Source organism: Eretmochelys imbricata, chromosome 8, assembly GCF_965152235.1.
Source record: "Eretmochelys imbricata isolate rEreImb1 chromosome 8, rEreImb1.hap1, whole genome shotgun sequence".
NCBI classification, from domain to species: domain Eukaryota; kingdom Metazoa; phylum Chordata; order Testudines; family Cheloniidae; genus Eretmochelys; species Eretmochelys imbricata.
The window spans coordinates 61186145-61199308 of NC_135579.1; the positions used below are offsets into that span (position 1 = coordinate 61186145).

The 13164-nt window shown below is 40.4% G+C and overlaps 1 protein-coding gene across 2 annotated transcripts in view; it reads right to left on the bottom strand.

The window, feature by feature from the left end:
- Positions 1-1470: 1470 nt before the first annotated feature.
- Positions 1471-13164, bottom strand: part of UCHL5 (ubiquitin C-terminal hydrolase L5) — a 31201-nt gene continuing 19507 nt past the window's right edge. For both annotated transcript variants that reach the window (XM_077824411.1, XM_077824412.1), the window contains 5 exons: positions 11048-11111; positions 10355-10457; positions 9804-9917; positions 5717-5815; positions 1471-2162 (listed from right to left, as the gene is read on the bottom strand). In XM_077824411.1, the coding sequence (XP_077680537.1) occupies positions 2118-2162; positions 5717-5815; positions 9804-9917; positions 10355-10457; positions 11048-11111 (425 nt within the window). In that variant the 3' untranslated portion in view covers positions 1471-2117. The remainder of the gene's footprint in view (positions 2163-5716; positions 5816-9803; positions 9918-10354; positions 10458-11047; positions 11112-13164) is intronic.

Below are 13164 nucleotides of genomic sequence, written 5' to 3' on the forward strand. Positions count from 1 at the left end.
GGAAGGTGCTGAGCCACGGAGCCAGAGTTAGTGGAGACAGGAAAGCCGGTTTTAACTTTTTCCCCAGGAATGGCTCCTGAGGGGAGAGGAAGCTGGCCGCTTTTTTTGCTTTTGTTTTGCCTCTGGAGGGTGTCGCAGGGGTTTGCTGACCAGGGTCAGACGCAGGTCTGAGGGAGTTTTCCAGGAGCAGCATTTTAAGTCTGAGCTCTCTGTCCTTGCGGGTCCGTGCTTTCAATTTGTTGCCGTGGACGCATTTTGGGGGTACATGAGACTCCCCCAAACAGCGTATGCACTGTGAGTGCCTGTCCGAGATGGGGATGGCATCCTTACAGGAGGTGCATCTCTTGAATTCCAGGGAGCCAGGCATGTCCGAAACCGTGGAGGTGTTTTTTTTCCCCCCTCGTAAAGAAATGAATGTAACTTATCTAAGTAGTAACTCTAATGACTGAAACTATCTAACTAAACTGAGAAACAAACTAATTAGCTAATGTCAAAGAGCACTGCTAAACTCAGTCTCTAGCCGGGGACGGTAGAGAAGGAACTGAGGAGCCCAGGCTGCGCATGCGCTGTTCAAACACTGACAGCTCAAGAGGGGTACTGCCATAGAAATCTCTGATTGAAGGTGCTGGGACGCACCTTGACCTGAAGAGGAGCACCCACAGGGACATCTCTCGAAGAAGAATCAATGTGCTTTGAACACAGTTTTCCTCCAAAAAATGAGGAAGGTTTCAAAATAAGCACAGTCTATTAATAAAGAAAAGACAATTTCATGAAACACACACACACACACTTTAGATTGAAGGGGAAAAGAAATGGGGGTGAGGGGGGGGAGAAATTCTCCCTAAATTAGTGGCAGAATCATGTCTGACTTATTCAAAACCAGACTGAGCAAAATTAGTTCAGATTATACTATCAGGAACCATCCTGTATAGGTAGTCAAATAGAGTAGAAGACCTGTAAATATGTTGTGCAATATCAAACCACTTTAACAATGCATCGCCATATGTTAGAATACAAACACCTTCCCCTCTCGCTTTGAGATTTAAAACAGTGTTATCATTTCGCTAGCAGAGTTTTATTGATTAGTGAAATCAATAAAAGTAATTGCAATGCTAGTTTTCCCATGGTCTGGACTGAGGTCACTGCTGAAATTTTGTTTTTAAAACTCTGGTATTTTAAGTTTTCCCATGCATTTAGTTCTCTTATATGGTTAAGTCACCTCCCAAATCTCTCTCTCCTACTGGTCAAGAAACACCCCCACAAACCTACCGAAGTGTACGTTTAAAGGTTTACAACTAAAACTGTGGAATAAAACACATCTCCAGAAATATTATCTCCTGAAATCAAATTGTGAACTTCCTTGTTGCAAGTTTGATGTATATGGTCAAGAAGCCAAGATTTCAAGTTCTATCCTACCCAAAACAGTCACATTACCAAATGATAGGGCTACAAAATACCACCTGAAGAAAGTTTGCCAAAATAAAAATGGGAATATTTATTATCTTTTCTACTAAAGCAATGTAGATCTTTTGAGATTACACATTGGTCTTTGCAAGTGGTTTACAGCTAAATTCATACTTTTCAACTCTGTAAAAAATTAGTCAAAGTTCATAAAAACAAAGACATGGGGGAAGTTGGTGAAGAGTCAGAGACTATAACAACTGTTAATGGTGATGAACAGAGAAAGCCCAACTGTTATTTTAAAATTCTGACATTCTCTGCATCATTAGAAATCCAAGTCCATTAACATGGGATAAGGTGTAAATATTTTCATTAGGAAGAGATTAAAAATATATGGGTACATTATTTGCACATTTTCAGATCTATAACAATGGCGGTTCTACTTCCCAATAAGCTATGAGGAATTGATCAGATACAACCGTTAAATAATGGAAATTTGATCAAGAGACTCTAAACATTACTTAGTAGGTACTACATGCACATGATGCAAGGGGAGGCGATTTATAGACCCGTACATACGATACAAGACAAAACTGTTACAATTGCCAAACGTGCGCTGGACAAATTTAAAGTTTATGGAAAAGTCTTGTAGGCTTGTTTCATGAAAACAAGGTCAGAAGCACATTATTGTATACATTTTTCATCCAAAATTGTCTTCACTTGGCCTCCTGAGCTTTCTTGGCATTCTGTTTTTCTTTTGCCTAAAAGGTAAAAATAGAGAGCATGTTATACTACGTTGAGAATACTGCCTACTTTTGTCTGCAACTCAAAATATACATGACTGTCCGTTACCTCCTGGAACGGACAGTAAAATATCAATTGTGGTCTAACAAAAGCCACTTTTAAACATAATTTGGATGCTTGTCGAATGCCGTACATGAAGCTACTAAACCTTAGTACATGCAGCTACTAAACCTTAGTATCATCTCTGGGCATACGCTTATATAATGGAAAACAGGTTAAAGACCTCTTGAGTCCTTGTGGAAAAATCTGAAAAATCAACACTACTTAAGAACAGTTTAGTCTTAAGTTTCTAAGGAGAGATATCCAACAATAAGATTTTTATTACTCTGGAGATCATCTGCTCATGCTGTTTATTCGTCACCCGACCGTTGACGAGCTCTGAAGCAACAAACATATTTTTACCGATATTTTGCTTCATCATCAAGAAGCACAGGAGGAAGAAAAACACAGAAACTAAGGGTGAGGTTATCTGCAAATAAAATTTCTTGCTCAGTTTTCCACGTGTTAAATGTCTACGTTCCACACAAATGGACGTAACCGTTTTGCAACAAACTTGCAGCCTGGTACATCATTTTCATAACACCATGTTATAAAATACTGATATGCAAATTTTGTTTTTAGCAATAGAAAATATTGTGTTGAATAGTTATGTGAGAAGATCAGACAGGCAATCATTTCCCTTAGGATGCAAAAAAACCTGTCGTTAGAAAATGAAGAGGGATTTCTATTTTATCTTGTTATTCATCATATCATTTGCTGTGGCAGCTGCATACTAAACTAAGATCAGCAACAGAATTCTGAGGGGTGACTTTCCTCTTGATGTGTATATATGGAGCTCTAAATCAAGCCAAAACTTTCTTTAGACACAGATCACACTAATATGCCAAAAAGATACAATCAAGAAATTCTCACTTATCTCAATCATTCAAGTTTGAAGTAGTTTTCACATTAAATCTTACAAGCATCTGGTAACATTTAACTTGATGTCACATTACTTGACCTCTTCCCTTCATATACAGATTTTAAAGACTAAAATGATATTGAGAAAGACTATTCACACCTGTCCATATAGTAACTGTGGTTCTTTGTATAAAGGTGTGCATGCATCTAGTTCTGACTGCTGCTTGCTACTGAACTGGTTTGGCTCTAACTAAAGGACCTGAAGTAAAATTCTGTGTGTCCTGTTACGAATCCTCTAAGTCACCAAGTCTCCCCAGAAGTTCAGTAGTGAAACAAAAACTCATAATATGTAATTTAATACAAAAACCATACAATACTGTTGGTAACACAAGTCTGTTAAATATATAGTTTAATTCAAACCAAGAAAATTCAAAGCTGGCTTAATTTCTCTGGGTCACATTTAAACTATTAACCGTAAGGAAGTTCCTTCACGTTTGCACCTGTACAGAGAGAGAAGTGAGGGCGACTACTTAAAGAGCCTTAAAAGTTTTTCTGTCTACATTTCACATGGTAAAAACATTAGACAAAACACTAGGAAGTGGCAGAGACCAAAATGCCTTCACCTGAAAACAGCTGTCCTAACGTCAACTGGTAAAACAGTGATCTGCCCAAGCAACTGGGCTTCTAAACTCCGTCCCCCACGTGTCCCTCCCCAGCCCCAAAATGTTCAGTTAAATGGAGATGCTTGTTAAGCTAAATAAATCGCTATTTATTTAATGTAAGGATCTAACATCAGGGATACGTTATATTTACTGCACATGAGACAGATATGCAAGCCAGTAACATGATAAAAACCGCAATTAAGTCAGCTGTTTGAATAACCTATCAGTTTAATGATCTTACAGGGAGACAACTGAAACATTACAGACTATTTAAATTTATTTGAATTTGATTTAAGCTTTAAAATTATTTAAAGCTTAAATCAAAGCATGTTTAACAGTAAATCAAAAACTATCAGTGGAAGAAGCATAGAAAGGAAACAGCAAAAGTTAGCAAATCAATAAAGTCAGGAAACAAAAGAAGCAGACATGTACAACCTGATGGCCCTATGTAGCAATACAGCCACACATGGGTTGCCATCTAGTGTTCACAGATAGATAAAATCAGTTTTACACAGTACAGTAACTCTTCTGTTCCTGAAAAATGTGACTTTAAGTGAAACAATGTTAAGCGAATTCAATTTCCCCATAACAATTAATAGTAAATAGTGGGGGGGTTAGGTTCCAGGGAAATTTTTTTTTTTTGCCAGACAAAAGGCATTATATACATTTTGAACAAGCAATTTAATATAGGTATTAAACAGGCTGGCAGCTCCCTTATCAGCTCCCCTACAACCTCCCCCCAGCGCCTCCCACCCGCCGGCAGACCCCACAGATCAGCGCCTTCCTCCTGCTCCCTCCACCTCCTGCCTGCGGCAGTCTTGTGGCATTCAGGAGCCTGGGGGGAGCAGCAAGGACGTGGCACACAGCTTCTCCACTCCCTCCCCTGCCTCCGGAAATCAGCTGGTTTGCGGTGTTCAGGAGGCATGCCATGTCCTGCGTGCCATGTCCTCGCTCCTCTCCCCTCCCTCCTGAACACCGCAAACCAGCTGATTGCCGCGGGCAGGAGGCGGGGAGAGCAGGGGAAAGGCGCTGATGTGCGGGGTCTGCCAGCGAGCGGGAGGCGCTGGGGGTAGGGGGCTGCCAATCATGGACAAAGCAGGCGGCCAAACGACATTACAGTGGAGCACTGCACAACTTTAAATGAGCATGTTCCGTAATGGAGCAGAGATGTAACATCGAAACAACGTTAAGCGAGCAGACATTAAGTAGGGAGTTTACTGGATAGACTGGGTCCTATAATCTGATAAGACAAAAGATGCACAGACCTTGTGTGTGGATAAGTTTTAGATTTCCCTGCTCCCCTTGGGGAGATAAGTTTTAGGGTTTCTCTACACCAGAGTATATCGTATGTCTCTCAGAGGTGTGAATAAGCCACCCACTAAGCAACGCAAGTTACACCAACCTAAGTGCCAGTGTGGACAGCACTAGGTCATTGCCGCTGATACAGCTACTGCCCTCGGGGAGATGGTTTTATTATGCCAGTGGGAGAGCTTTCTTCCATCGGCTGTCTTCACCAGATGCGCTACAGTGACGCAGCTGCACACATTTCTAGTGTAGACTAGCCCTTAGTAAGATTTCCTCATGCAACTTCAGCCAGCAGTCTGTGATTCTTTCTGCCCTCTACTTCACTAATATAGTCGTTATTGAAAGCATTAGGGGACTTTGGGTTATCAGGGAAGATACTCTCTGGAGCTTTTGCTCAGCAGAGTGTGGACCCCCATCTTGGTAAGCACGCTGCATCTTAAAAATACAGGGCTGGAGGTGAGGGGGAATCCCCATATACACTTGCCATTTAGCTGCACACAGCAAGTTTAACTAAATAAACCTCTTCCACTTAAGAATTCCAGTTTTAGAAGTGCAGCTACATTTCTGTTCAGGTAGAAAACATACAAAATACATGAATTAATATATCTTGCTTCTTTAAAAAAAGTCCTACAAGAAATGCTCACCTTCTCTACCAGTGGTATTAACTGTTGGTGTTCTGCTAAAGTTTTTAACAATTCCATGATGAAAGGCAGGTAGTTATGTTTTCTTCTAATATTTTCAATCTGAAAATTAAATTGCAGACATTAATGGAACTGCTATGTGTCAGACAAAAGGGATCCCTCCCCCCCCCATTATAAGAGTTCCCTTAAGGTTACATTCTCTTTTTGAGCCAGTTACCGAGTTCAGATAGTGAGGTGCAGAGCACTTCGGACGAGTCAATGCATTACACGAAGTTTGTATGACATAAATATAAACCCTCCTTAAGACTCATCTGCCATGCCACCTACCAAAAAAACCACACTCAACCTGACAATGATTAGACAGCTAGCATATTGTAGCTCCTCCTTATCATGCTGACAAATACTGTTTAACTGTGCTCCCCATCTCTCATTTTATACTTCAACTATAAGCTCTTTAGAACAGGAAATGTCTTTTTGTTATGTATTTGTACACTCCCTAGCGCAATGGGGCTCTGCTCCAGGACTGGTTCACTTAGACAAAATTGCAATACAAAAAGTAATTAGTAGTATTTATCAATTTTTGACATCACAGAGGAAAGATGCTTTACAGACATAAATCCTCCTAATACATCTCATAGTACCATGTAATATAGCAAAGGCCTATATCTGCAGAACAGAAACAGAATTTAAGTTCTTAAAGGTGGCAAAGGTTTCAATAAAAAAAATTCTATCTTCAGGGAACTAGTAAAATAAGTTTCTCCAAAAGAAATTACTGTATCCCGTATACTGTAAATTTTACACTTTAGTAAAAAGCTTTAGGAGTATCTCCCTTGAGGGTGACCTGCATATTTAAAATAATTTATTTTCTATCCTACCCTGCAAGGAGCAGAGAGATATTCATAGATATTAAAGATGGGAAAAATCCTATATGGTTACCTAACTAACTCATTCTCTTTTTTCTCAAAACCTACCACAGAATATATTCTGTAGGTATAAAAAACAAACAATGGAGCTAGCTGGCCATCACTTCGGAGAAACTAAAGCAAACAATTTTGAAGTTGCCTATTGGTTGTTTCTTTTATATCCCCTGAAATCACTGGTGACCAGCTCCAAATGTTGATCAAAAAAGGTAGATCTACACTGCAACTTTTTCAAAAAGCACATGGCTGGCCTGTGCCAGCTGACTCAGGTTCAAAGGACTGTTTTAGTTGCTGGTGCAGATTTTCAGGCCTGGGCCTAGGCTCTGGTGCCCTCTCACCTTACAAAATACTAGAGACTGGACTGCAGCCCAATCCCAAACATCTGCATCACCAACTAAAACAGTCTGATCTTAAATCTGCTGTGGGTGTCTAACTGCACTGCAGACGTATCTCAAATCTTCCCCATTTTTCATTTCTATGAATACAGTTAAATGCATTCAGATTAATTCCTTATTTAAGATAATGAGTCAGAACCTCAGTTAAACATGCCAATTTCTTCTGCACTTCATTCCATTTATCAAAAACTAGGAGCTGGACTTCAAAAAGCGAAGAATAAAAATATGCTCTGCTACTTTCTAAACAGTGTACAATCTCACATCTGTACCGAATGTAAAGACCAAAAAATCGAAAGCTGTTTCAATGCCATATTCAGGGATCACAGAGATGTTCTGTTACAGAACAGCAAACAGCTAAGTACTTTCATTTTTCTGTCGTTCATTGCCAGTCCAGTACACACATCTGATCAGCTGGGTATCAAATGTTCATTAATTTAAAGCATACCCTTATAACAAAGAAAGGTGGAAAAGTTCATTAGAAATATCAATCTTATAAAAGGAGTTCAGAGGGATGACCAAAAATAAAATAAAATTAAATTAAAAAAATCACTATAGCAAAAAGAACAAATTCTGAGAAGTAAAAGAATGCTACAACAGAGCAGAATTATTGGTGACCATAGTTATAAGTTCTTGAGACACATGCAACTGTCTCTTTCCAAGAGTTCTATACTTCACTATTTACAAGAGCTTTTTGATGAACTTTTATATATACACATACTTGAACGGGAGGAGATGGCAGAATAGGGGAGGCTTTAGAGAATATGCATAAGAAAATGTGATTGTTATTATGAATGAGGGAGGCAACCTAGTGACAGAGGATGTGGAAAAAGCTAATGTACTCAATGCTTTTTTTGCCTCTGTCTTCACAAACAAGGTCAGCTCCCAGACTGCTGCGCTAGGCAACACAGCATGAAGAGTAGGTGGCCAGCCCTCTGTGGAGAAAGAAGTGGTTAGGGACTATTTAGAAAAGCTGGACGTGCACAAGTTCATGGGGCCGGATGCGTTGCATCCGAGAGAGCTAAAGAAGTTGGAGGCTGTGATTGCAGAGCCATTGGCCATTATCTTTGAAAACTCATGGCGATCAGGGGAAGTCCCGGACGACTGGAAAAAGGCTAACGTAGTGCCCATCTTTAAAAAAGGGAAGGAGGAGGATCCTGGGAACTACAGGCCAGTCAGCCTCACCTCAGTCCCCGGAAAAATCATGGAGCAGGTCCTCAAGGAATCAATCCTGAAGCACTTACATGAGAGGAAAGTGATCAGGAACAGTCAGCATGGATTCACCAAGGGAAGGTCATGCCTGACTAATCTAATCGCCTTCTATGATGAGATTACTGGTTCTGTGGATGAAGGGAAAGCAGTGGATGTATTGTATCTTGACTTTAGCAAAGCTTTTGACACGGTCTCCCACAGTATTCTTGTCAGCAAGTTAAGGAAGTATGGGCTGGATGAATGCACTATAAGGTGGGTAGAAAGTTGGCTAGATTGTCGGGCTCAACGGGTAGTGATCAATGGCTCCATGTCTAGATGGCAGCCGGTATCAAGTGGAGTGCCCCATGGGTCAGCCCTGGGGCCGGTTTTGTTCAATATCTTCAAAATTATCTGGAGGATGGTGTGGATTGCACTCTCAGCAAATTTACGGATGATACTAAACTAGGAGGAGTGGTAGATATGGTGGCAGGTAGGGATAGGATACAGAGGGACCTAGACAAATTGGAGAATTGGGCCAAAAGAAATCTGATGAGGTTCAACAAGGATAAATGCAGGGTCCTGCAGTTAGGACGGAAGAATCCAATGCACCGCTACAGACTAGGGACCGAATGGCTAGGCAACAGTTCTGCGGAAAAGGACCTGGGGTGACAGTGGACAAGAAGCCGGATATGAGTCAACAGTGTGCCCTTATTGCCAAGAAGGCCAATGGCATTTTGGGACGTATAAGTAGGGGCATAGCCAGCAGATCGAGGAACGTGATCGTTCCCCTCTATTCGACATTGGTGAGGCCTCATCTGGAGTAGTGTGTCCAGTTTTGGGCCCCACACTACAAGAAGGATGTGGACAAATTGTAGAGAGTCCAGCGAAGGGCAACAAAAATGATTAGGGGTCTGGAACACATGACTTATGAGGAGAGGCTGAGGGAACTGGGATTGTTTAGTCTGCAGAAGAGAGGAATGAGGGGGGATTTGATAGATACTTTCAACTACCTGAGAGGTGGTTCCAAAGAGGATGGTTCTAGACTATTCTCAGTGGTAGAAGACGACAGGACAAGGAGTAATGGTCTCAAGTTGCAGTGGGGGAGGTTTAGGTTGGATATTAGGAAAAACTTTTTCACTAGGAGGGTGGTGAAACACTGGAATGCGTTACCTAGGGAGGTGGTAGAATCTCCTTCCGTAGAAGTTTTTAAGGTCAGGCTTGACAAAGCCCTGGCTGGGATGATTTAATTGGGACTGATCCTGCTTTGAGCAGGGGGTTGGACTAGATGACCTCCTGAGGTCCCTTTCAACCCTGATATTCTATGAGCCAAATAAAAAGAGTAGATAAAAATATCAGTTTCCCAGGTATCTAGAAAGAAAGGTGTGAGTGAACAAACCAATAACTGAGAAGTATGTTGACGCATATGAATAATGTAGTGCAGTGCCTTGCTAATACCCTTTTAATTCCTCCAGCCCTGATGTGCAGAAGCATGAGATTGGCCTCCTTTCCAGGCCTCACATCAAGCTGGCTCTTCATTACGATCTTCCTGACAGTTTTACTATGAAAATCAAAAAGAAAAACATGTACCTTGTATCTTTTTAGTTTTTGGTTCTCTTCTTCAATTAACATCTGATATTTTGCAACTTCTGACTGAATAGAACTTAACATATTACCACTCTGGTCTGTATCCATTGGCTCTTCCTTAAAGAAAGTAAAATGAATGCCACAAAGTTAGAATTTTATAAAAAGTCTGGTCTGTACAGTGTTTATACTGCTATTACCTAAATTAAGATTTCAAGTTTTTTAAGAACTGTAGTAGAAATATGCTACACTTATTTGCTAGCAATATGCTACACCTAATTCTATCTTAGTATATTAATACTATCTGCGTATCTTCCATTTAAAAATCAACAACATGAAGTCCATAGCAGACTTCACAGTCTCTGGCATGTCTCCCTTTGTGGAGTAAAAATACTGCCGGCGTTTTTCTTTTCTCCCCCTTCCTTCCCCTTTATGGGGCAGGAATGGAATGGTTAGTTGCAAAATAAATACTAACTAAAAGTTATTTTTTATAACCCTTCTAAGCAAAAAGTGACAGTGGCATGGAACAATTGCATTATTTAAATATTATATCCTACCTCTGAAAGTTGCTGCTGTAGTTCTGCTATCTTTTGCTCATATATCATTTTTCTGTCAGACACAATGGCCATAAGATTAAATCTTATCTCCCCTTCACTGTATCTAAAAGAAGAGAACATAGTTTTCAAAATTACAATCATTTGCACAGCATCTCCAAATCAACAAACAAAAATCCTCTATGGTTTCCTTAATTGTAAGTAAATATATATATTTATATTTCACATTAAAGTTGTGGATATTGTTTCACTCTTATTGTGAAACAAAATCACATCATAGACGACTGCACTGAACTACAAACACTAAATATGGCAATTAGTCCAATAGTACCTTTTAAAGCACCTGCGCCAGAGTTTATTTTCCCCACCTGAGCTTAAATGTTAATCTTTCTGCTTATATAATTTGACAATTAGTTAACTGCTTTTCAAAATATAAAACTTTAGTAACTGTCCTCCATAACTGAGAACACAAAACAAGTTGTGTTTCTAGCCCAGGTTGTTTTGGAGTTGTGATTTGGGGAGGAGGGTTAAGTAGTTAGAAAAAACTGATGGCCGTAGTTTATTTTTAGAAAGCTAACAAGAAAAAAGAATACTACTTTTAACCAAAGAAAGTTAGGAATTGGTTCTTTTGCAGTAAAAAGGTATACATGTATGTTCTTCACAAAAAAAAAAAAAAAAAAAGCACCTGACATTTACTTTTGTATTCGTTTCTCTATGACAGGCCTGACAGCACTGATCCAATCATCTTGATTACAGGCACCTAGATAGGATACATAAAAAAGGTTTAAAAAAAAAAGCCAGCTTTTCTGCAAATTCAAGCTCTGGATACTCATTTGCAAAGGCTACTTAGTGGATCTCTTCTCTGGAGAATGACAATACTAAATTGTTCAAAATGGTCTTTTTGAAATACAAAGTTAATCACTGGTTCTTGTTAATACCTTTCAGTACTCTACTGAACAATATTTAGACAGTATTTAGAAAAGCAACAAAGCTGGAGTAGATTTTAAAAGGGGGGGGGGTGTTCTAACCTTTACTCTATTATTGGCAAGGGGAAAAAAGGACAAGTCTTTTGGTGAGAGTGTAAAGGTAGAAATTTGGTTTTCCAAATTGGGTGGGTGGGTGAGGGAGGGAGCAAGTATATGAAAATCCTGATTTTTTTTCCTCATCCAGTAATTTCTGCCAGAAATTTAGACTTTGGAAACCTTTATAACGTTAGCATCACCTATTCTTCCATTTTGTTCTCCAAATTTTGGAGGGTTCCTCCCCATGTTTTAAAACAATACTTAGCACTTGCAAGGCATTTGAAGATGTAACAGCAAGGGCTTCTCTAAATGAACATTTAATGTGCATTAACAGTTCCTTGTAGCACTTTGATCTACAGTAACTCCTCGCTTAATGTTGTAGTTATGTTCCTGAAAAATGTGACTTCAAACTAAACGATGTTAAGCAAATCTAATTTCCCCATAAGAATTAATGTAAATGGGGGGGGGGGTTTAGAGCGCGCGTGCAGACTCACACACACACAGTATAAGTTTTAAACGAACAATTTAATACTGGTACACAGCGATGATGATTGTGAAGCTTGGTTGAGGTGGCGAAGTCGGAGGGTGGGATATTTCCCAGGGAATGCCTGACTGCTAAATAATGAACTACCAATCAGCTGAACCCTCAAGGGTTAACCCTTTGTTGTTAATGTAGCCTCACACTCTACAAGGCAGCACGAATGGAGGGAGGGGAGATAGCATGGCAGAGAGAGAGAGAGACGCGCATTGCCCCTTTAAGTATGCTGACCCCACTCTAAGTAGACTGCCTTTTTAAGTAGATCACCAAGTTGAGACAGAAGCTGCTGCCAGGAAGCTCCCTCCGTCTTAAGCCCTGTAGTGTCCCCCCCACCCCACTGCTCTATGGAAATGGGGTAAGAGCGGTGCAGGAGCGGGGGGGAGGGGGACACCCTGAAATTAGCTCCCCTCTTCCCCCGCCCCCATTCCCTGCACAGCAAGCAGGAGGCTCCAAGGCAGAGGGCAGGAGCAGCACATGGCAGTGGGGGGAGGGAAAGCTGAACTGCTGGCAATTGATAGCCTGCTGGGTGGTTGCTGCACAGGGAACGGGGAGCTGATGGGGGGCTGCTGGTCCACCCTGGTTCCAAGCCCCCACCAGCTAGCTCCAACGGGCTGCTCTTCCTGCAAGCAGTGGACAAAGCAGGGAGCATCGCACAACTTTAAATGAGCACGTTCTCTACTTGATCAGCAACCTAACAACGAAATGACGTTAACCGGGACAACTTTGTGAGGAGTTCCTGTACTCTCCTTTCAAAGAGGACTAGAACAAAGAGACCTACAACTCCCCCTGTAGTTTTATTTGTATTCTTCACTTCCAGTCCTAAACTGTTGCACAGCATGCTTTTAAATTCTGTATTTTGCTATAGTAGTGAGTTGAACAGTTACTATATACATACTCCCCATCCTGCAAATGGATTTCATGCCAACAGACCCCTATGTCCACAGAAAGCCTATATACTTCAATGATATGACATGCAGGTCTGACTACATCAGGGCCATTGTCCAGTAGGAAGTTTTTTTTGTTTTTTTTAAAAGGGATCAGAATCTTTCAAAATGAAAGATGCACTATACTGAAACTAAATATTTGACATTTGTCTTAATATTTGAGAAACTGACAGAAATCCACCTTTCGATGATGTATTTACTTTACTAGTTTTTACTTTACCATAATAAATACTACAAGGGACAAATAAAGCATCAATTTAATGCCAAGTAGTGACATTTCTACTCTCATAACATTAGGATTACAAAGAT